The sequence below is a fragment of the Xiphophorus couchianus genome, chromosome 15 (genome assembly GCF_001444195.1).
Source record: "Xiphophorus couchianus chromosome 15, X_couchianus-1.0, whole genome shotgun sequence".
NCBI lineage: Eukaryota > Metazoa > Chordata > Actinopteri > Cyprinodontiformes > Poeciliidae > Xiphophorus > Xiphophorus couchianus.
The window spans coordinates 2,148,544-2,170,352 of NC_040242.1; the positions used below are offsets into that span (position 1 = coordinate 2,148,544).

Consider the following 21,809-nt stretch of genomic DNA (forward strand, 5'->3'; position numbering starts at 1 on the left):
TGCTGATAAAATAACACATTCAAAGTAGTAATTAATTTTGTTTATCCGATTGCTCAATAATTGTCAGAATAGAATTGATTAATAAAATAATTGTTAGTTGCAGCACTAAGATGAATATTCCTCCATATTTTGTGCAATTTGTATTTTGATTTGCAAGGGACAAGGATGGAGATGCATTCTTCAGCTTTTGATTAATCGGGTTAATCGTGATTAATTGATTGTAGAGATAATCGTCAACTAATTTTAATAACTGATTAATCACTAACTCCAGTGTACAGACTCAACAAAATGCAATTTTCTGGGGGAAAAAACACACTCAGAGCAATAATTAAGCCAAATATAAAATATGTATGTTTTGCATTTAAGATAAAAAAAAAACTAAAGAAAGAAAACTATATCTGTTTAACATGTTCTAACTAAAACTCAAGTGGCATTTTATGTTAAAAAACAATAATTTAATGTGTTTCTAATTTTACCACTTAAAAAAGGCTTAAGTGGTAAAGTGAAAAATCTGTATCTTTTGTTATGATTGATTAATCATCAGAATAGTTGATAAAATAATTACAGATCTAATCATTAGCTGCAGCCTTAAGTTCATGTTCCTCCTATGTTTGTCCCTCTTTTATCTCCAAATCCTGTCACTCCTCCAAGTTTCCACAATTTGTACGTCCATTTGTGAAGCCAAACGCCTCAGAGAAGCCAAACAGTGGACTGTCATTCCTTCGCTTTGGTTTTTATTATTGAGCAGCCAACATGTTGTTTCTGAAACTACTGATCCCGCTCCAGAGAGGATGCAAGGCCGGCGCCTGGCTGCAGATGGATTCAGTCGCTGGCGTCTTTCCTTCCTCCTCACTGGGCTCCTTCTGTCTGTAAACCAGTTAATCCAGTAATGCAGCTCTCCTCGGGCTGTGGGTTTGGGTCAGGAAAGTGTTGCATTGAGTGTGTTTGTGTCCATCCTCCCTGAGGGAACACTTTCTGTCACAAGGGTTGGCAATTTCTACGACCCAAAGAGCCATTTTGCTCTCAGAAAAGCCAAAAAAATTATTTAGAGCCGCAAATGTCTCATGACTTTAAAAACATGTTACTGGTGCTTTTTGTGTCATTTTTATGAAAAAATATTTTGCCAAATATTTCATATTAAAACATGCATTTATTATTACCGGTATACGTAATAAATGCATTAACTGGTTTGGTTTAATTTTTAGCCAAAGTTATCAGGGGCCATTTTGGAACGTCCAAAGAGCCACTTGTGGCTCTGGAGCCTCAGGTTGAAGACCCCTTAGCTTTAACAAAGAAGATGTCTCTTCAGGCCATTTTCTCTTTGCAAAAAATGGTCCAGCTGCATCAGATTGGATGGAGATTGTTAATTTTCCAGTTTCATTAGTTGTAATTAAGTCAGAACTTTGACTAGGCCATTCTAATACATTAATATGCTTTAATGTGAACCAACTTTTTGATGTTTCTGTGTTTTTATTCACCTGAATCTAATAATTAAACAATCAGCAGGAATCTGTACAGGGTTCATACAAATCCTTGAAAATTCTTGAATTTAATTTGATGTTTTCAAGGTTTGGGAAGTGCTTGATTTCTGTATAAAGTCATTGAAAGTGCTTGATATTCAAATGGAACAATTTAGTAATTTATAATCCAAATTAGGAAAACATTATTTGCACCTGAATCCAGATATTTACATAAACCTGATGAAAATACACACATGTTTTCTCGCTGTCTAAAGATAAATCAGACTAAACTTCGTCTATTTTAGGTCAGTTAAAATCAACAAAATTATTTCTATTTATTAAATGCCACAAAACCTACAGAGATTTTCTTTATATATTGTGTTTAAGCATTTAATTTAAGCAAGAAGCTAACTTACCCTAAATATGTTTGGATTGTTTCAATATAATGAATATTTATTATTCCTAATTTGGTTTATATTTTATACGTTAAACAACGTTGTTGACATTTTTGGATTTTTTTTGTAAAATTAGTGTTTTGTTCTCAAATCAATCTGATGTATAAAGTGTATGAGAGACATTTTAAAAAATATATTTTTTATTATTGTAATTTATTTTGTCCCTGCTGTCTATCACAAAACATTATTAATAACAGTAATAAGTGATATGTAAAAATTCTGTCTTTTTTAGTCTATTTGTGTTGTTTTTATCTGTAAAGTGATGCTGCAAAAGTTTGAAAACTTACCTTGGAAATGCTTGAAAAATACTTGAACAGGGATCCATCTCAAGCCTTTAGAAAGACGCTGATGATTGGACTGAATTTGTTCCCTGGTTTCAGGAGCGGGACCTGCTGAGCCGGATCTCTGAGCTGCAGGAGGAGGTTTCCCGGAGGAAGAGCCACATCGCTCAGCTGGACCACCAGATCCACACGCTCAACGAGAACATCAGCACCCTGACCAGGGAGCTGGAGCTGAAGGGCAAAGAGGTGCTGAAGATCCGCAGCGAAGCCAACCAGCAGATCCGGTAAGACGAAACCCAAAGCCCAAATGATTGTTTTCCTCTGCCAGATCCAGTTACAGTTTGAGATGCCTTCATTTTAGGCTTTTAAACCAGTAAATCATGTTGAGAGTAAAGAGTTTAAAGATATTAAAGGGGACGTATTCTGCAAAATTCACATTTTGTTCATTTTTTCACATCCTCTTTAGCTGCTTCTACAAACAGGCCAAGCGCTTAAAAAAACCATCCAGCTGTTGTTTTTTATCAGTAAGTTAATGTTTCTTGGTGTCTGGAAAATGAGCCATTGCAAAAAACCTCCCAGTTGTTAAGTGACCTTCCATGTTACCTAGCAACCCTATCCAGTCCCAGCCCTGTTACCTAGCAACCCCAGCTGAGTTCCAGCACGTTTGGCCAGCTGGTTTTACGGCTGTGAGCACTGTAAAAAGTGTTTTGTTGATTTAACATCCAGAAACCACATGCTCCATTCTTGTTGGATGTGCAGGAGGCTCCACTTCTGCTTTTCAAAGACGTACTACGGTATTAATAATTGTGCATTCGTTTGCAGCTATTTTGAGTGTAAGTGTTGAGTTGAATCATGACCAGCAGCAGGTTATTTGGATTTAAAGTGACAGGAGGACGGAGCGGACTAAAGTCTCACAATCTAAGAACAATTTTGTGCAAAAAATATAATGAACATGTTTTGTTTAGGCCGCAGGCCTATCCTGACCTGTTAAAGGAAGAATTACAAGTTTCCTTTAAATCCATTAAGCAGCGGATCCGTCTCCAACCTTTTGGTGCTAAATTTAAACTCTCCTAGTTATATTTGATGACACCTCGCTTGCCTTCTCATTAAATCATCGAATTGGGAATTTTAGTTATTTTGGGTGAAAAGAAAAACCCTGATGTGCAGCCATGTTGTTCCCTGCGGCTCCATGTGAATTTTTATAGCAGTTTTCTGCAGCTGATGCGTTGAAATCAGTCATCTTTATGTGTTTCAAGGTTTTTTGTTTAGTTTTTCCAGCCGCCCTCCTGTTGCGCCGTTATTCGCCATTAGTTTGCTGACAGGCCTCTTCTGTTACATAAGATCTGAATTGTGGTTAAAAATAGACTGATAAATAAAAAAAGAGGAAGATGTGCGCCCCTCAGGGAGAGTCGGCCTAGTCGGAGTGAGAGGCAGACTTCTTCATTATCCCTTCTTCTCCTTTTTTTCATCAAACATCCTTCCATCAAAGACGATCAACTTCCACCATCGTTTATTTGACGTAATAAATTATTTAATGTCACATTCACTGCTTTCATTTGGTTGATTTTTTCCCCTCCATCTTAATTACAGCCATTGTTTTTTTTTCATGCAGTTTGTTGTTTAAGTTATTTCCATGCGTCGTGCGTCTCCTTTTTCCAATCTCACTCCCGCTTCCTCCTCAGAGCAATCAATTATGTTTTCTCCCGGGAGACGCACGCAGTCGCCACGTCCTGATTGAGTCTTCAGGCGAAACGTCGGCCATTTGCAGATTAAAATGAAATCTGTTTCTGGTTCTTTATTTATTTTTCTGTGTGCGTCACCGCACCGCAGAGCTGAATGGGATGAAAGAGGAGATTTGTTTCAGTTCTGCTCTGCTGGAAAATGGCGCAGAGCCGCCTGGTTCAGGCGGCCATGACGGCGGCCATGACGGCGGCCATGACGGCGGCCATGACGGCGGTGAAGGCCCAATGCCACAACAAATTGGTTCAGATCAAGGAAGAAAAATTAAGGATGGACATGCTGTCTTCCATCCAACTGATCATCCGTCCGTCCATCCATCCATCCATCCATCCAACTGATCGTCCGTCCATCCATCCATCCATCCATCCATCCATCCATCCATCCATCCATCCATCCATCCATCCAGGAGGAGACGTTGGCTTTCCAATAAATGTGGTTTACTGGAGTCACATGTTTTTTGTCGCTCTGCAATTTGAGTTGCATTTCTGAAATTAATTATTTTAGATATTAGTTAAAATACAGGATAAAACATAATTAATTCAACCAGATTTTAATTCATGTTTACTCTGATTGGAGGATGATTATATAGGAAACAGCTGCAGTGTGCAGCTTTGCCTATAGATGGCGCCAGACTTAACACAACACTCCTTTAAAATGCTGGCAAACATTAAGGCTTTCAATCAGAAAGTGGGTAATTGTTTAAATTTTGAATCTGATTTTGTTTCTGAAGGAACGTTTTTATACTTTTAAAACAATTTTATGTTAAAACATTAAAATAAAACTTGCATAAGTTTTCCCAAATTCATCCCCCAATTCTGAGCTTTTAATGCTGAATTATACATCTGTACTTCATATTTACGTTTTTCCAAGTAAGAAAATGACATGCTATCATCATTTCTTTATAAACTGGGTTGATTTTTTGCAGCTCCAGCTCGGGTTGGGCTCGTTCTGCGTGTGTAAACTAACCTGCAGAGTTCAGCAGATCGATGCTGCGATTCGCTCAGCTCTTCCTCTCTCCTCAGGGCTCATGAACAGGAGCTGATGAAGAGGCACGAGCGGGAGCTGACGGAGCTGAGCGCTGCCCACAGCAGGGAGACCCAGAACATGCTGTCGGACTTCAACAAAGCACAGGAACTCCTCAAGGACAAGATCTCGGCTCTTCAGATTCTGTACGTACGCAAAACGAATTTGACTTTGGTTGTTACGGAGAATATCTGTTGTGGATTTGGTTGGAAAGAGATTAAAAACTGGACTTTATTTCCACAAGATGGAGGAAAACGATGCTGAGCAAACTTTAGCTAGGACATTAATGAGACAAATTCAGTGAAAACATTTTGTTGTTCAAATCAGATTTACTGAGAAATCTGGAAAACTCTGGAATTTAACGAAAGGATTTTACAATTCATAAAAAAATGTGATTGTCCTGAATTTTTACTCCTTACATCGTCTGAAAACTGTTTCCATCCATCCATCCGTTTGTCCAGCTTTTCTTCCTTCCAGTCGTTTTTGTACGTTTCGTTTTTAAAGTCTGGCCTCTATTGAAATTTTCCATAAATCTTCTTCTATACTTTTACTGTAAAAATTGAACAAAAAGAACAGAGACTCTGGAGGATATTAAATAATTTGGATTTCGGCTCATCAGCCTGAATGTCAGAAGAGTTGGAAACTAATGTGCAGATTTAGATAAAATGTGACCCAGATAGATTTATCATGGCGAGAAATTATGAAGATTGATATAATTTTAGTTAAAATGTGTGTGTATATATATATATATATATATATAATTATTTCTGATGATCTAAGTTGTTTTTATTCCAGGGATATGAAGGTGACATCAGCCATTAGCTGAAGCCAGTTTTGTGTAAGAAAAAAAAAAGCTGTCAGATAAAATGTCACAGGAGAGAAAACAATGGATGCTGGAAAAGAAAAGCAGAGGAAGTGGAAGGTTTTTAGTTGCTGGCGGCGAACAGACCGAACCTGAAATTTATAAAGAGTCAGAGTGAAAGTCAGAGGAAGACGAATGAGTGAAATAAACGCTCTGCTGTTCTTAAAGGCAGCAGTCACCCTCTTCATCATAGCTGACCTCCTTTTCAGTCGGATTCTGGTGACAGCACAGCGCCACCTGCTGGTCTGTACAGAAAAAAAAATAGTTTAGTCTTTAATGTAGTTCATCTTCCTGGAGAAAATATCTCATCTCTGTTATAATTTCCTGTAAAAAGTTACATTTTCCAGCATTTTTAAGTTGGTTTATGGTTAAAAGCTCCAGCTCTGTTAAAGTTAAGATTAAAAAAACTTAACAACTCTTATATATGCTTTTTTGTTTTATTTTGCACAGGAGCAAAATAACTTTTATTAATTTAAGAACATAAGTATTTTTATAGCTGCAGATGCATTTTTTGCTACAACCTACATCAAAGGAATGAAATATTATTGAACTTTAGGGAACAAAATGTTTGTTTTCTTATTTAAAAGAATAATTGGATTGTTTATTTTTTTATCTTTTAATATATTTCCAATCTTGTACAAACAATCCTTAAATGAAAAATCTACAGAATGTATAAATTTTCTTATCTGATTAATTGATTAATCAGTTAATCGTGATAATAATCGACTGAAATAATTTTAGTTCCAGTGTTAGTTCAATTTATGGCTTACCTTAAATCTCATCTGTTTTTATTCTTCATCTTTCTGACTTTAATTCCTGTTGATGCTTTTCTGCTTTTTGCTTGGGGGAAAATTCACTTCTACTAATTTAAGTAAGAACAGCACAAATCTATCTTAACAAATTTAGTCCGTTCCTACCTGATCAATCACTGTAACGACTCCAGCTGAACTGATTGGATTTAATGCATATTTTAATGTTTCATTTTCCATTTGGGTCAAATAAATGGCCAGAAAACCTGCAGCCTTCACTTGTCATTGACCGTTAATCACTATATGTACATAAAAACAACCCTTTCGTATCTATTGATCCAGATTTTTCACTGTAAGTTACAAAACTAAATAAAAGTTTCCTACGTTTCCTAAAGGTGTGCATCAAGTAAAGTTTTATTTGTATTTTTTTATATTTTCAAGCTTTGAAATGATAAAAAAGGTTAAAGGAAGCCTGAGGCAACAGTTTGCAAGCCAAGGCCGACGGCTTGTAAACACTTTGAAGCCTCTGAGAGTTTAGCTCTGTTTTGCTCTTTGTTTCAGAAAACTCTTCTCCATTTTTGAATCGTCTTTAAAGTTCTCTTCACAGGGTTGTTTGTTTTTTTCCTAGATTTTTTAATGAAAACTTCTTTAAAAATTTATATTTCACGTTAAAAACAGATCCTCAGTTTGAGTCTTCTGGTGTCTCTCGCCTCTTGCCAGTTAATAGTTTAGAAGTTGTTTGCTTTAATATCGTCCTTCAGCTCATCTGCATCGTTGGTTCATCTTCCTCTTTACAATAATCTGTAGATTTATGTACATTTTTTAGTATTTTAATTATTTTAGTTATCGATTAATCTATCTGACAATTAATCAAATATTCTCACAATTAATCGGCTAAAACAAATAGATATTCTAAAGATTTTTCATTTAACCCTCTTTTGTACAATATTAGAAATACAGTAAAAGAGGAAAATAAACTAAATAAATGAGAAAATAAACATTTTATTCACTGAAATGCAATAACAGCATTCCTTTAGCGTATGCCTGATCAGTTGCACTAAATTAGTTGACTATTATTTCTATAATCGATTCATCGTGATGAATCCGATTAACTGTTTAATCGAAAGTGAAGGAATATAAGTCTGTCCTTTGGATTCTCTCAGGTACATAAAAATTGTGGAACCAGATTAAAAAAGGAACAAACTTAGGAGAAACATTCATTTTACGATTGCAACTAATGATTATTTTACTACTTGATTATTCTGGCGATTAATCGAGTAATCAATTTTAAAAAATGGCACATTCTGTATATTTTTCTACTTAAGCGTTTTTTATATACAGTTTTGGTTTGATTACTGCTCTGAATATGTTGTCCTTTCAGCAAATAGTCTTTTTTTGAGTCTGTATACTCTAGGAATGACTAATCGATTACTAAATTAGTTGATGAGTATTTCAATAATCAATTAATCGTTTCAGCTCTACCTTGACCTGTTTGTGGTTAAATATTGCGTCTATACAGCAAATGTTAAGGCCTTGCAACACAAGCTGCTGTGCTGCTAGAAGCTTAAAAGGATAACAACAATTTTTCCTCCTGAAATTCATGTTTACCTCAGAGTGAGTTTCAGTTCATCAACTTTCAAAATCCGCTCTTCAGCACCTCTCTTGGCGTCTTTACCGACTCGTTTGACGGCCGTGTTTCTTATCAGCGGACCCCTGCAGTGGATTTTCACCCTGCAAGATGTGTTGAAGAATACCAGGTTGATGGTCTGCAAACAAACCGAAGCCTGTGTTACGGCCCCCCCCTTTTTTTGTGAGGAGGGGAGTAACACGACAGCCACAATCATTTGACAGAGTCCAGGTGAATGTTGTAAAAAAGAGGGATTTATTGATAACGAAAATCCCGGAAGGCTCACACAAACTGTGGGGGAGAAAGGGGCGGTTAGGGGGATGCCAAATCATAGAAAATAATAAAACAAAACAGGGCCTAACTACCGTCTGAACTAAAGAAACAAAAAGAAAACAAAAATCCTGTTTATCTAATCTAACAAAAGTTTCCACCAAAACTTTACATGGGTGGCACCCACCTCCTTACCTAGTGTATCTAACAGAAAATACACCTACGTGATGAAATGTACAGGGTACCCCAAACTTACCTCGCCCTCTAACTCCCACCACAAACCTTCACACAAAGAGCAACAAGACATGCGTCAGGTAACAAAGCCAGCCCTCCGCTCTCCCCAGCTGGGCTGCTTAAATAAGGCCTCCCTGCATGCTGATTGGCCCATAGTTGATGAGGATCAATCAGAGGAGATTGACACCAGCTTTCCCTAGTACCTGTGAAGAAACAAAGGGGGAGGGAAAAAAGAAACAAACAGCCTGCCAGGCATGTAACACCCCCACCCTTATAAGTCCAAACAGAAATGTTTGGAATACTCAAGGTAAGAGAAAACAAGCTCAAAAAGCACGTGACAAAGCATCTGCCAATACATTCTCAGACCCCTTTTTATGGCAGATCTTCAGGTTGTACTCCTGAATGATCAAAGCCCACAGCATGAGTCTTTGATTTTGATTGAACATCCTGGAAAGAAAGACAAGGGGGTTATGGTCTGTGAAGACAGTAATCGGTTCCACACTCAAGCCAAGGTAAGCTTCAAAATGCTGTAATGCCAAAAGTAGTGCAAGCGCTTCCTTCTCAATGGTAGAATATCTACCTTGATGAAGATTAAACTTCCTTGAGAAGTAGCTTACAGGATGTTCTATTCCATCTTTATCATCCTGCAAAAGGACAGCTCCTACCCCAACAGCACTGGCATCTATGTCGAGTTGAAATGGCAAACTAAAATTTGGGGCGGAAAGAACAGGAGAACACGAGAGCAATCCTTTTAGATGTTCAAAAGCATGCTGACATTCATCAGACCAAGTAAAAGGTGTAGAAGGGCTGGTCAAGGTTGTTAAAGGAGCAGCTACCGTAGAAAAGTTTTTACAAAAGCGACGGTAGAATCCTGCCATCCCCAGGAATCGACGGAGCTCCCTCCTGCTCGAAGGAATAGGAAAGTCCGAAATCACTTTGACTTTCGCATCCACCGGACACACTTTTCCTCCACCAACCTGTTGGCCCAGATAGACAATGGTACCTTTACCAAACTCGCACTTTGAAAGATTGAGCGTCAGCGAGGCAGCTGAAAGATGTTTGAAAACCTCAAGCAAAACAGAAAGATGGGTAGACCAGTCATCTGAATATATCACAATGTCATCTAAATATACTCGGTAGTTTGGCACATCTCCCAGTACTCTATTGACAAGCCTTTGAAATGTAGCCGGTGCGTTACATAGCCCAAAAGGCATCACTGTGTACTGAAGAAAACAGTCTGGTGTAACAAGGGCTGAGATATCCGAGGCCTGCTTGGTTAGCGGTACTTGCCAATACCCTTTCAGCATGTCAAGTTTAGTGACAAATTTTGCTGGTCCGATTTCATCAATACAGTCTTCAATGAGGGGTAACGGGTGTGCATCAAGGATGGTGACAGCATTCACCTTACGAAAGTCTGTGCAGAACCTTGGACTCCCATCAGCCTTCATGTCTAATAGACACGGAGAACTCCATGGGCTGCAACTCTGAATGGCGAGTCCATTTTTAACAAGGTACTCCACTTCCTTTTTCATGATCTCCCTCTTTGTGGCATTGACACGGTATGCTCTCTGCTTTATAGGTGCAGGATTGGAAAGAACAATGTCATGAGACACCACATTAGTCCTGGTAGGAACATCCCCAAGTCTGATATGAGTTTTGTGATGTCCTCCACTTGGTCACCTGCTAAATGTGACAAATAGTCAGGCAGTTTAGCCAGTATTTCACTATTACTAAGCCTGGCAACTTGTGGAGGATCTTTGCGTGTTACCATATCCTCCTCAGCCGACTTTGACACACAGGTTACATGGGAAATAGCTTCAACCCGATTCTGGGTTGGTGGGTTGGTCTCTCTTGAATGATATGGTTTTATCATATTGACATGACAGAGCCTGGTCTTGCGGCGGCGATCAGGAGTTTGAATAATGTAGTTTGTTTCACTAAGTTTCTTTTCTACCACATATGGTCCAGAGAACTTTGTTTCTAGAGAAGAGCCAGGGACGGGCAGCAAGATCAAAACCTTTTCACCAGGGTTGAACTCACGAGCGACTGCTTTCTGGTCATAACGTTGTTTCATTTTGACCTGCTTTGAAGCCAAGGCTTTCTGCGCAAGTGCGCAAGCTGCCTGAAGGCGCTCTCTCATCTTTGAAACATACTCTGGAATACTTTTTACAGAGTGAGAGGGTGAGATTAGTTGGTCTTTAAGGACATTTAAAGGTCCCCTAACCTCATGTCCAAACACAAGTCCAGCGGGGCTACACCCTAAAGTGTCCTGCACTGTTCCACGCACGGCAAACAATAGAAATGGGATACCATCATCCCAGTCTTTCTCGGTATCCATACAGTATTTTCTCAGCATCGCTTTTAATGTCTGGTGAAACCTTTCAAGTGCACCTTGGCTTTCAGGGTGGTAAGAGCTGGAGGTGACATGCTCTACACCCAACTGTTTTAGTGCCTGGGCAAAGGTTCTAGACTTAAAGTTTGTGCCCTGGTCTGTTTGGACAACTTTGGGAAGACCAAACACTGAGAAAAACTTTACCAGAGCTTTGGTAATCATGGGAGCTGTGGTCCTCCGCAGGGGCACGGCCTCAGGAAACCTGGTGGAAGCACACATTATAGTCAAGATGAACTGGTTTCCATTTCTAGACTTTGGCAAAGGCCCCACACAATCTACAATCACCCTTCCAAATGGATCATCCACAACCAGAATTGGGGACAAAGGAGCAGGAGGTATAATCTGGTTTGGCTTGCCTGCAACTTGGCAAACATGGCTTGGCAAAGAAGTATCATAAATGCCTGGGATGAAGCAGACTTCCTGGCCTGTCGTGACCAAGGCTCCCCCGGTCCCTCAGGCTCAGGAAAGGATGCTTACATTGTTGCATTCATGTGCAAAATCTCTTCGCATTGAACATTTGGCCTCAGTTTCTTTTTGCTCTTAGCAAATTCAGATGAAGTTCAAGCTGCTAGTAAAAACACATGGGCATGAATTCACTAAGATGAGCCAACAGCTATTTCCTCCCCATTGTTTTCTGCACTCTGTACTCACACAGCAAATAGCACCAATTATCTGCTGGTGGGAAAAACCTCATGAAGTCCTGCAGATGTGAGCATTTCCTCTTCAATGAAGCAAAATCATCTCTGTTTTCCCATCTGAGAATGACAGAAACGTCCATCCTCTGATCACGTTGAAAGCCTTCCTAATAACTAGGGGTTGCACCAATTAGTTGACTAGTCGATTCTTTTCTCTGCAATGACTTTTTTCTGGGCCAGTCGACAAGTCGCAATCACGTGACAAAACAGATTTTTCCAAGGAAATGAAAAAAGGTGAACTACAGTAGATGAGTTCGTCAGAAAGCTCAAATTGTATAAAAATGTAAATAATTTACCAAAGAGAAACTGAAAATATTTGAATATAGCTGATAAGCCTCCAAGTAGTTGTGAAGCGTTTTGCGCTTACGTCACTATGGCGTCACCGCGACTAGTCAACGTCGAGAAGAAATAAAAATGCCATTATGAAAGCTGTACACCAAGCGGTGAGGCAATGAAACCACCTGCAAATTACTGGACATTCTCCTTCCTCAAAAATGCAACTTTTGCTAATGTTGCAACAATGAAATGAAATGTCACCAAGTGGTAAACGGGTATTTTACTTTGCAACGTTTCATTCAACGGGACCTGAGGAGTAGTTCCTTTAAAGAGAACCTATTATGCAAAAATTACATTCCGAAAGTTTTTATACTTCAATTTGGGTTAGAAAAACAGACCATGGGCTTAAAAACACACCTGACCGTTTTTTGGGGCAATAAATGAACGTTTTTCGGTGATTGGAAAACGAGCCTCTTCAAAAACCTCCCAGTTGTTAAGTCACTATCCACTGTTACCTAGCAACCCCAACAGAGTTCCAGCATGTTTGTCGACTGGTTTTACTACTGTACAATGGCCACTAGAAAAGAGAAGTGTTTTGTTGTTGACATACCGACCAGAAACAACTTGCTACATTCTTGTTGGTTGTGCAGCAGGCTCCACTTCTGCTTTTCAAAGACGAACCATCTCGTTCTGTTCTCCCACAGTTTGGAGGGAACAGAGGAGAAGTTCAGGAACAGAGAGAGTCGACCTGAAGACCTGCAGGTCATCGCCGAGCTGAAGGAGATGGTCGCCGAGAGAGAATCTCTCGTCAAGAAGCTGGTGGTAAGAAACCAAGAAAATTAAAAATGTTTGATTTTTATCTTTGCAAAAGGAAAATGTAGCTGTATCTCACCCAAATATTTCAGATTCATGCATATTACTTTATGTGAATGAGGCGACTGGCTTCGGATTGAGACACTGTTTGGTTTTAGCGCTTCTTTGTGAGATATTTATAGAAAACTGAGACTTCTTACTGGTTTGTACAAATTTTCATGAGGCAAAATCCTTAGAGAGCATGTGTGTGCGTGTTGGCGTGTGTGTGTGTATTTTCCTGCAGCAGCTGCAGAAAAAACTGTTTGAGCAGTTTAGAAACAGCAAACGGAATTTTGTCCAGTAATAAATAAAAAAATCTGAAAGTGAAACGCAAGAGGAATAAATATTTTAAGTTTGCTACTAACCAGATTCTTTGAAAGGTGAAAAGTTTAAACTGAAAGTGCCGGTTTGAAAAGTCAGCAGCTGTTTCTGCAGATTTGATGAATGCAGGAAAAACTGCAGAGCCAACTCTGCGTCTTAGTTGGAAAACTCCGCATGCACAACTTATTAACTGAAATGAAATGTTCTCTCCCCCCTGTCAGTCCTCTGCTGCTCCACTGCCTGTTGGCTAACAGTAATTTCTCCTCCAGGACGATAAGAAGTTTTACCAGCTGGAACTTGTCAACAGGGAGACCAACTTCAACAAAGTATTCAACGCCAGTCCAAACGTAGGAGTCATCAACCCTCTCATTAAGGTAGGTCCTGCAACGCTGTGATGCTAAACCACAAGCATTTTACCTGCAGATCAGGCAGACAGGACGTTCATCGCTGAGGTTTTTATACTCGGATTCAAACGTTTTCCACATCATGACCACAAATTTTGAAGTATTTTATTTTTAAAACCTAAAAAATGTGGCAAGCATTTGTATTCGGAAGAATTGTAGGAAGAAAGCCATAAATCACATTTAAAGTTTGCAACAATCCATGTTGGAGACCCTGAAAACCAAACGTTACACATTCCCATCAGAGTCAGGACCGATGTCACCTGGATGGAGGTTAAATCGAGTTTGAGACCAAAGCTGAGATTCAACTTCCAGCAGAACCAAAAGATAAAAAAAAGGAGCTACCATGGAGTAGCTGAGGCTAGCCGACTGCGACCCAAATCCGATTTTTTTTTGTGCAACTTTTACACAGCAGTCAATTTCGATCTTTTCACCCCCAAAAATTTTATTTGAGCCACTTATATAAATGTTATTAATTCAGACACATAACCGATTGTTTTCAAAGAGTAATGTTTCGTTTTATCCGACTTTTACGTTATTGATGTGAGACATCCGTCATAATTCTGCACCAGAAGAAGCCAGACGCTGTAAATCAGACGTAAACAACGGCTGAAAGTTATACTTATGAAATGAGTCTCTGAATCACATCTCAGTCTCACCACTAGTTCTGGCTACGCATCCAAACTGATGTCGTTACACACGTTTCAGTCGCTGCTCTGTAAAAGGCCGCTGCTATTCGCTGTACTTTTGTTATTAGCTTCCTTCATCTTGTTAGACTTTAAAATCGATCCTCAGACGACGGCGGCCATGATTAATTCTGTAAACAGAGCGCTGATGTGTGAGGTCAGCGTTCTTCTTCTGCGCATTCAAGTCGCTTTGGGGTCATAAAAAATCTGATTGCTGTCTCATTTAGTTAGTAATATGAACAACCTCGTAAAAAAATGTTTGAGCAAAGAATCAGAACGGAGAATCAAGACCTGGTATGTGAACGTAGCATTAGTTTAAAACACTAAATACAGGTATCTTTTCATTTATTGTGATAAATTTCTTATAAGAATTTTGATTTGTCATTGTCACAATAAATTTCAATGAATGATTTTTGAAACCTTCCAAAACTGTCCTTATTGTCAGGACTGGTGGTTTTCTCCACTGTTCAAAATAAATTGAAAATCCAGTTTAGTGACACAAATGATGCTTCTCTATCTGACCTGAAATAGTGCATTAGAAATGGGAATGTTTTTCAGCAGCAGTGTTTGTGTTTGTGGGGCTGTAATTGCTGTGACACACAGTCATACACTAACCTAATAGAATGTAATAAATAGTTATCATAATAGTACTTCAAAAAAACTTTAAGTCCATATTGTCCAGCTCTACTGGAAAGTGTTGACTCTGAATACAAAAGCATGTTACAAATTTTAGATTTTTATTCAGAAATAAATTAGATTTAAAATGTTTTCTTGATTCAAAACTGTTACAAGTTTTGTTTTTTGTTAACTTGAAGATGTACAGTTTAGTTTATTTAGACGTCGTCATTTCACCTGCAGGTATATTTCATAAAACATCAGAAAAAGATCAAATGTTGCCACCTTTCAGTTTAAAATCTCCTGGACTTTTGGGTTTTAATGTCAACAGCAGCGCAAGTTTTATAACTTCCAGTGTTTGTTTTTTTGTCGTTGCGTGTATTTTTTCTACATACCGCTGTACGTTTTCTGTCCCTCCTTTTGTTCGTTTCTTTGTGTGCGACTCTTCGATCGCCCCTCCTAACCGCTTTTTGATTCCAGCTTTCCTTTGCTTTCCAAGCCATTTGCTGGAGCGAGATGTTTCCTGCTTTGACTCATCTCTTCATTCCGCTCAGAGCGACTGCTGCTTCCTAAGACCTCCAGACTGATCCATTCTGTCTGCTTCAATCACTATTTATTAGGATCAAGTTAGCCGCTGCTCTTTCCTGTCACTCATCGGCTGGATTTCTGCTGGGTTTCTGCTCCCTCCAGAGCGGGGATGTCCAAAAAGAGTTTAAGTGGAGAAATCTGCTGCTTGGGCCAATTTCTTTTCCATTTAAGTGATTAATCATCAGAAAAATCGATTAACCGATGACTGAAATAATGGTTAGTTGCATCCAGTGTATCGCTAATTAAGGCTAGGAGCCTGACTACGGCCAAATATGGTAATAGGCAGTCAGAAAGGAGCCTGTGTGTGTGAATAAAACACCAACAGACAGGTAGTAAGTTCAAGTTATTGTATTCAAACTTGTATTTTTGCATATATTAGGGAGGTATTCCATAATAATAATACTATTAATATTTTCCTATAAGTATACCCTCCAAAATAAAATACAGGTTGATTAATTTGTGCAGGTTACACCAGCAACTTTTAGTAAAAGTTGTACAATATACCCATTTATGAAACTGGACTAAATAAGAATGTTTTAACTAGAAAAAGAGACTCGTATCGTCGTCTCTTAGACTAGAAAACATCTACAATGATCTGCAAATTATTTCTGCTGGTACGTTTTATTAAAATATTGTATATTTAGTTTTTTATAATTGAATATTTTTGCTTTTTTTTAAACCCAAAAAGTATACTCAGGATTAGGACTACTTCAACAAGTAAAAGTAAAAAGTATTTAATAAGAAGTACATTCAACAACTGAGTAACTGATCAAATGATCATTTAAAAATTACATAATCGTATGGCCGAAAATATTAAGTAGAAATTTTTGTATTTTAAAGACAAAAATGACAATAATTCATAAAAGTAACAAAAAAATAACAAAATCAGGCAAAAGAAAATGTTTCCAAATCAGTTTTTCATTATAAAACTTATGAAACTTTAACAAAAGCTGCAGGTTTGTGTCTGTGGTGAATTTTCGGTTAAAACATGTTTGTTTTTCATTCAGTGGGTAGAAAATCTAGAAACTTAACCAAGAAAAAGTAAAAAGTACAGCATAGTAAAAATACTCCTACTGAAGTAAATGTAACTGAGTAAATGTAACTTGTTACTACCCAACGCTGTTCATAACAAAATGGCCGGTTGTAACGTCGCAGTTTATCCCTGAATGTAAGAAGTTTGGACAGCCCTGCTCTGGACCTCCCTGTGCTCCGTTTGGTTCCCCACCTCCTTCATTTTGATATTTTCCTTTAACGTTCCCGTTTTGACCCCGGTGCCCCTCCTGTTCTCTGTTTCTGTGTAGCAAAAGAAAAAGAATGAGAAAGCAGCAGCCAGCAGATTGAGCAGCTCTCCTAATCTCAGGGCTCTGGAGGCGGCAGGTATGGGTTTGGGTGTGGTAGGCACGGGGACCGGGCAGACCCCGCTGACCTCGCCCCTTCCCCCGCCCAGCCGCCTAGAGCCCATCCCCAACTCCCCCCTCCACCACCTGGAGCTCAACTCCAACAAACCTCTTGCCCCGCCGACCCCTCCCACCGAACCCAAGAAGTTCATGAGGTGAGACTTTTCCCGCCGACGGTCAGCGGCTCGGCAAACGCTTACCGTCCGACAGAAACTTTCTGAGCCGAAGCTCGCCTTTAATGTAAAAAAAAAAAAAAAATCTAGATTCTGATTCTACAATAAAGTATTTTAAGTATTTTTACACTTCTGTGCAGTCATACTGAGATCTCTTTTCAAAAGTTAGCATAACTAAGAGCCTAAATGTTGCTGACCTCCATGTTTGGAGCAAAAAGTTTGTTTAGTTTATTTACCAGGTAAAAACAAATAAATAAAATGCCTTTTGCAGTTATAATTAGACAGAAAAACAAAAAACTTCAGAATATTTTCATTTTGACATTTTTGGCCTCCGTGCCAATAAATATGGATTCCACTGAAGTGGGTTGGTGTTTTATTACATTGATTTTTGATCCACTTTTTTACTTTGTATAAATACAATTAGTTCAAATTTACTACATAGAAATTTAATTATTTAAATCAGTAAGGTCAACAACATTTAATAATCAACTATTGTTTTTTAAAAACAGCTGTAAACTGACCTGAAAAGCGAGTAACATTTGGCTACTGTTCTTAGCTTAGCATGCTAATACTAATATGCTAATGAATGTTTTCTGGCATTACGTTGTTTTTAGAAGTAAAGTGGACAAAAACAACAAATCACATTTTTAAAAATGTTATTTAATATACGTGTACTGCCAGTATAATGTACACACATTAAAGCATCATCAGAAATATACATTTTATTACTATTTTACTGAAAACAGCCTCAGGTGTTAGTTTTTAGACAGATGTATCATGTTAACGCATTTTCAATTCTAACACTAAACACAATTGTTTTATTTTGATTTGATTTGTTGAAGATTGTCTGCGCTACTGTTGTGCTATCATGCTAACACTTTCGATGCTAGCATATTAAATCATCTTTGCTAAAGTTTTTAGCATTAAAGTGAGAAAAAACAACAAAATATCTGTCAAATTGTATATCAAACCCTTTCCAAAGTTTAACTAGCTGATGCAGTTGCTTATATTTAATAAGCTAACTGAATGATTCTTGTTTAGCATGGCTAATGTTAGCATTAGCTATTTCAGATGCATTAACCTCCACATTTCACAATATATCAGAACTTCATAACTAGAATTACTTTAAAAATCACATAAAAGTTGCTTATTGCAAAAAGGCAAAAATATTTAACTATTTTAAAACTTACAGTTTAGCATTTTGGTATTTTAGTAACTTATTGTTTTCTATAATAATTAAATTAGTTTTTGCCTTTCTGGTTAAAACAAATTCAAAAAACATAATGCAACTTAATATTTGTACATTTTAAATGTAAATGAGGCTTCCAGGGCAGTAGCAGTGGATAAACTGTTCCTTATATTTACATAAAGTTATTTTATAGTTTCTTTTGATCACTTAAGTTCTGTGTTTTACTCAGTTTTCCTCTTCAACAAGGAGGTTCAGCAAACATACAGGAGATACTTTCTGCCTCCTAACCAGGCCTGAAATTCACTGTTGACTGCTTCTGCTGCAGCACAGCTCCTTAAATAAACTACTAATATTTAAGGGGCAAAAATACCAGCTGGACACAAACACAAGAGTCCCACACGCGACTGAAGCTTCAAAGAATGGCGTTGGAATGCAAAAGGGGCATGATGTTTTTCCCTTTAAGTTTTCTTTCCTCAGTCGTGTGCGTCAGTGTGTAAATGTTGTCCGCATGCCTGCAGGTTTGTCTTTTGTTTCAGGAAGTTATAACACTTGTCAGAAATCTTTGTGGTTCCTTTATGTTGTTGCATTTTGTCATTTTGTGATTTTTTTTCATCCTCATCCAAAGTTCAGCATGATGCTCTTTCCTTCCCGGCTCCGAAACATGATGATTGTTGTCATAAAAAGTTCTGAACTGTTGTTTCTGTGACCTCTGACCTACAAATAGCTCTACTCTGCGGTCCAACAAGCGACTCTCTTTGTTTTGTGGCATCCAGGTGATAAATTACGTGACACATGAACACATGCGGTGGATCTTTTTGCATGGCAGCTGGTGTTTTCTGATGGGAGTGTTTAGGTGTGTAGCATGTGTGCTGCATGCTTTTCTGCAGTTCGTTTCAGGAACGAAACAAGATGGCTGCTTTGCAAAGCTTGGGACAAACATTTTCTCTACACAAACATTCACGCACACCGAAATGATTTTAACTATAAAAAAACAAATTAAATATACTGTCCCAGCACTACAGCAACACATTAACCCACTACAACCTTACAGTCTGAGGTCCGATAACGTAGATTTTAGTTCATGTTTACATTTCTGTCAGTTTATGTCAGTTTGAAAACTGGCACCAAAGAAGCTTTTACACAGTTGAAAGGCCTGTTTTTCACATTTTAGTCAAATTATAATGAATTCAGCATAAATGGCCACGTTTTAGTTAATGACCTTTAACTTTTAAATTGCCATTGTACTAAAACCAAATAACTCTATGCTAATTCCCATTACTCTATGTCTAATCTGTAATTATATTACATGAATATATTTTTTATTTAAGGAAGCTGTTTTTTTAAGGAAACCAGGTGAAGGCAATAAAAAGAAATCCATACTTTCACTAAAAATTCACATTTTGCATGTTTTTATTCAGCCCAGGTGCTAAAAAGTGGATTGTTTATTGGTGTCTGGAAAACGAGTTTCAAAAACCTGCTGATTGTTATGTCCCATTCCATAGGCGCTTCACCGTTACCTAGCAACCCAAACAGAGTTCCAGCATGTTTGCTCAGCTGGTTTTACTGCTGTAAGTGTTTTGTTGTTGACTTACATTCCTGAAACCGCTTGCTGCATTCTTGTTGGTTGTGCAGGAGGCTCCATTTCTGCTTTTCAAATATGTACGGTTGTATAGCAGTGAATCTGTTTGCAACGTTGAGTTGGGAGGAGTGGCCAGCAGCAACTTATTTGGATTTAAAGTGACAGGTTGCCCTAAAACAGCTCATTCTGAAAGGAACTCAAAGCTAAAATCTCATTATCTAAGAAGGATTTTGTACAAAAAAAAACATAAACCTATTCAAACATGTTCAAGGAAGCACAATAAGTCACCTTTAAGTCTTAGTTATCTGTTTAAAATCGATGTAAAGCCTCCAATCAAAAGTTGCTTCAGGTTTACAGCATCAGTCGATGTGATTGGCTGTAAAATTGCAGAGAAGTGACTCCAAATCCTCATTCAGCCCCATCTTACCTGCATTAGTTTCTGTTCTCAGGTGGGACGAAGTTTATTTCAGGGATTAATCGCATCAGCTATTTTCACGTTGTTTGAATTTCCAAAGAGAATGAAAGAGCTGAAGTTGTTAATTTAAAATCTTAGCCCAGGTACTTTGAATTTCTGCAGGATTTCTGGAAATCTTCCATCCTCTCGGCCATTAATGCAAAGAAAAATCACTTAATCATCTTTTATCATCCTTCCTCTTCTTTTCTAGCTTCCTGCGATGTTCATTTATCATCCTCTAATTTCTTTTTCACGCCTTTTCCACGTTACTCCCTCCCTTTTTCTGCCTCTCTCCTTACATTTCCTCTCTTTTCCTCTTTTTCTGCACAACTTGTCGTCTAAACTTCATTGTCTTGTGAAAAGAAATCTGCTAAACTAATTTAATATATTTATTATCTGGCGGTTTAAACGACGCTCTAGAGCTTCGAATTTGATTCATTATGCTGAAGTCAGCAGGGAAGGGATTTGCTTCCTTGAACATGAAAAATAGCAAAAAACTTTTATGTCACTGAGGGATTCTGGGACTGTTTGTTTTCGAAGTAGCCAATTAAGGAAGCAGGAACGCCTAAAGTAGGTGTTTGTTTTTAGCACTTAACCTAATTAGATGAAACTTTGGGGAACATGTTTTCACCCCAGAGACGCGTGGAAGATTAAAACCGCAGCTTCTTGTCGTCACATGGATAAAAATACCGTAAGGCCTCAACATTTGTCTCAAAGTAAAACAGGAAGAAAGAAAATTCACATATTTCTACTGAATCAGTTACAGATTTCTTCTTTCATCGCTTTTTGTCATATTTAAATGATTAAAATTTTGATTTCAAACCTAAAATTATTTGAAGAGTTCATGCCTGACTCGTCATTTTGAAACCAGCGAAGCATTTCAGAAAAAAGAGCATTTTTAATGCAGTCAAACACGGTGGTGGCAGAGTGATGGTCTGGGTCTCAGCCTTGAAGAGGCTGAATTAAAACAGTTCTGTAAAAAAGAGGGACAAAATTTCTCAACACTCAAGTTGTCACAAACACTTGATGGTGGCACAGTTATTAAATTTAGCAGCTTTTATTGTTTCGCAGCTCTTTGGTTTGACTAGCTTATTTTTTCCTTATTAATTAATTAAATTATCATAAAAAACATTGTTTTGTGTTTACTCAGCCTCTGATATCTGGTGCCATTTGCAGCCCATGTATCATATAACTGGGTTATGCTGCCCTCTGGTGGGCTCAGCTGTGCATTGCATGCTCACCCTCCCCAGGGCTGAAACGATTAATCATAATTAATCGATTATTGAAGTAATCGTCAACTAATTTTGTTATCAATCATTAACTGGAGTATAAAGACTCTAGAAAAAGATGATTTCCTGAAATAACATTCAGAGCAGAAATTAACTCAAAACTTTACAGAACAATAAATACATTTTGCATTTAAGATAAAAAAAAACCCATTGTCTGTAAATATGTTCTACCCAACTTCACCTGGTTGAAACTTTCTAAAA

At 38.0% G+C, this 21,809-nt stretch overlaps 1 protein-coding gene across 5 annotated transcripts in view; it reads left to right on the top strand.

The window, feature by feature from the left end:
* Positions 1 to 21,809, top strand: part of fam184ab (family with sequence similarity 184 member Ab) — a 182,253-nt gene that overhangs the window by 108,097 nt on the left and 52,347 nt on the right. For 4 of the 5 annotated variants that reach the window (XR_003598534.1, XR_003598535.1, XR_003598536.1 and 1 more), the window contains exons 17-20: positions 2,296 to 2,480; positions 4,959 to 5,105; positions 12,769 to 12,886; positions 13,507 to 13,611. Coding sequence is in view for 2 of the 5 variants with exons in the window: in XM_028041116.1 (XP_027896917.1) it covers positions 2,296 to 2,480; positions 4,959 to 5,105; positions 12,769 to 12,886; positions 13,507 to 13,611 (555 nt within the window). In the remaining 3 variants the exon portion in view is untranslated. Of the gene's footprint in view, positions 1 to 2,295; positions 2,481 to 4,958; positions 5,106 to 12,768; positions 12,887 to 13,506; positions 13,612 to 16,828; positions 17,080 to 21,809 lie in introns of all 5 variants that reach the window. The other variant, XM_028041115.1, reaches the window with a different exon arrangement.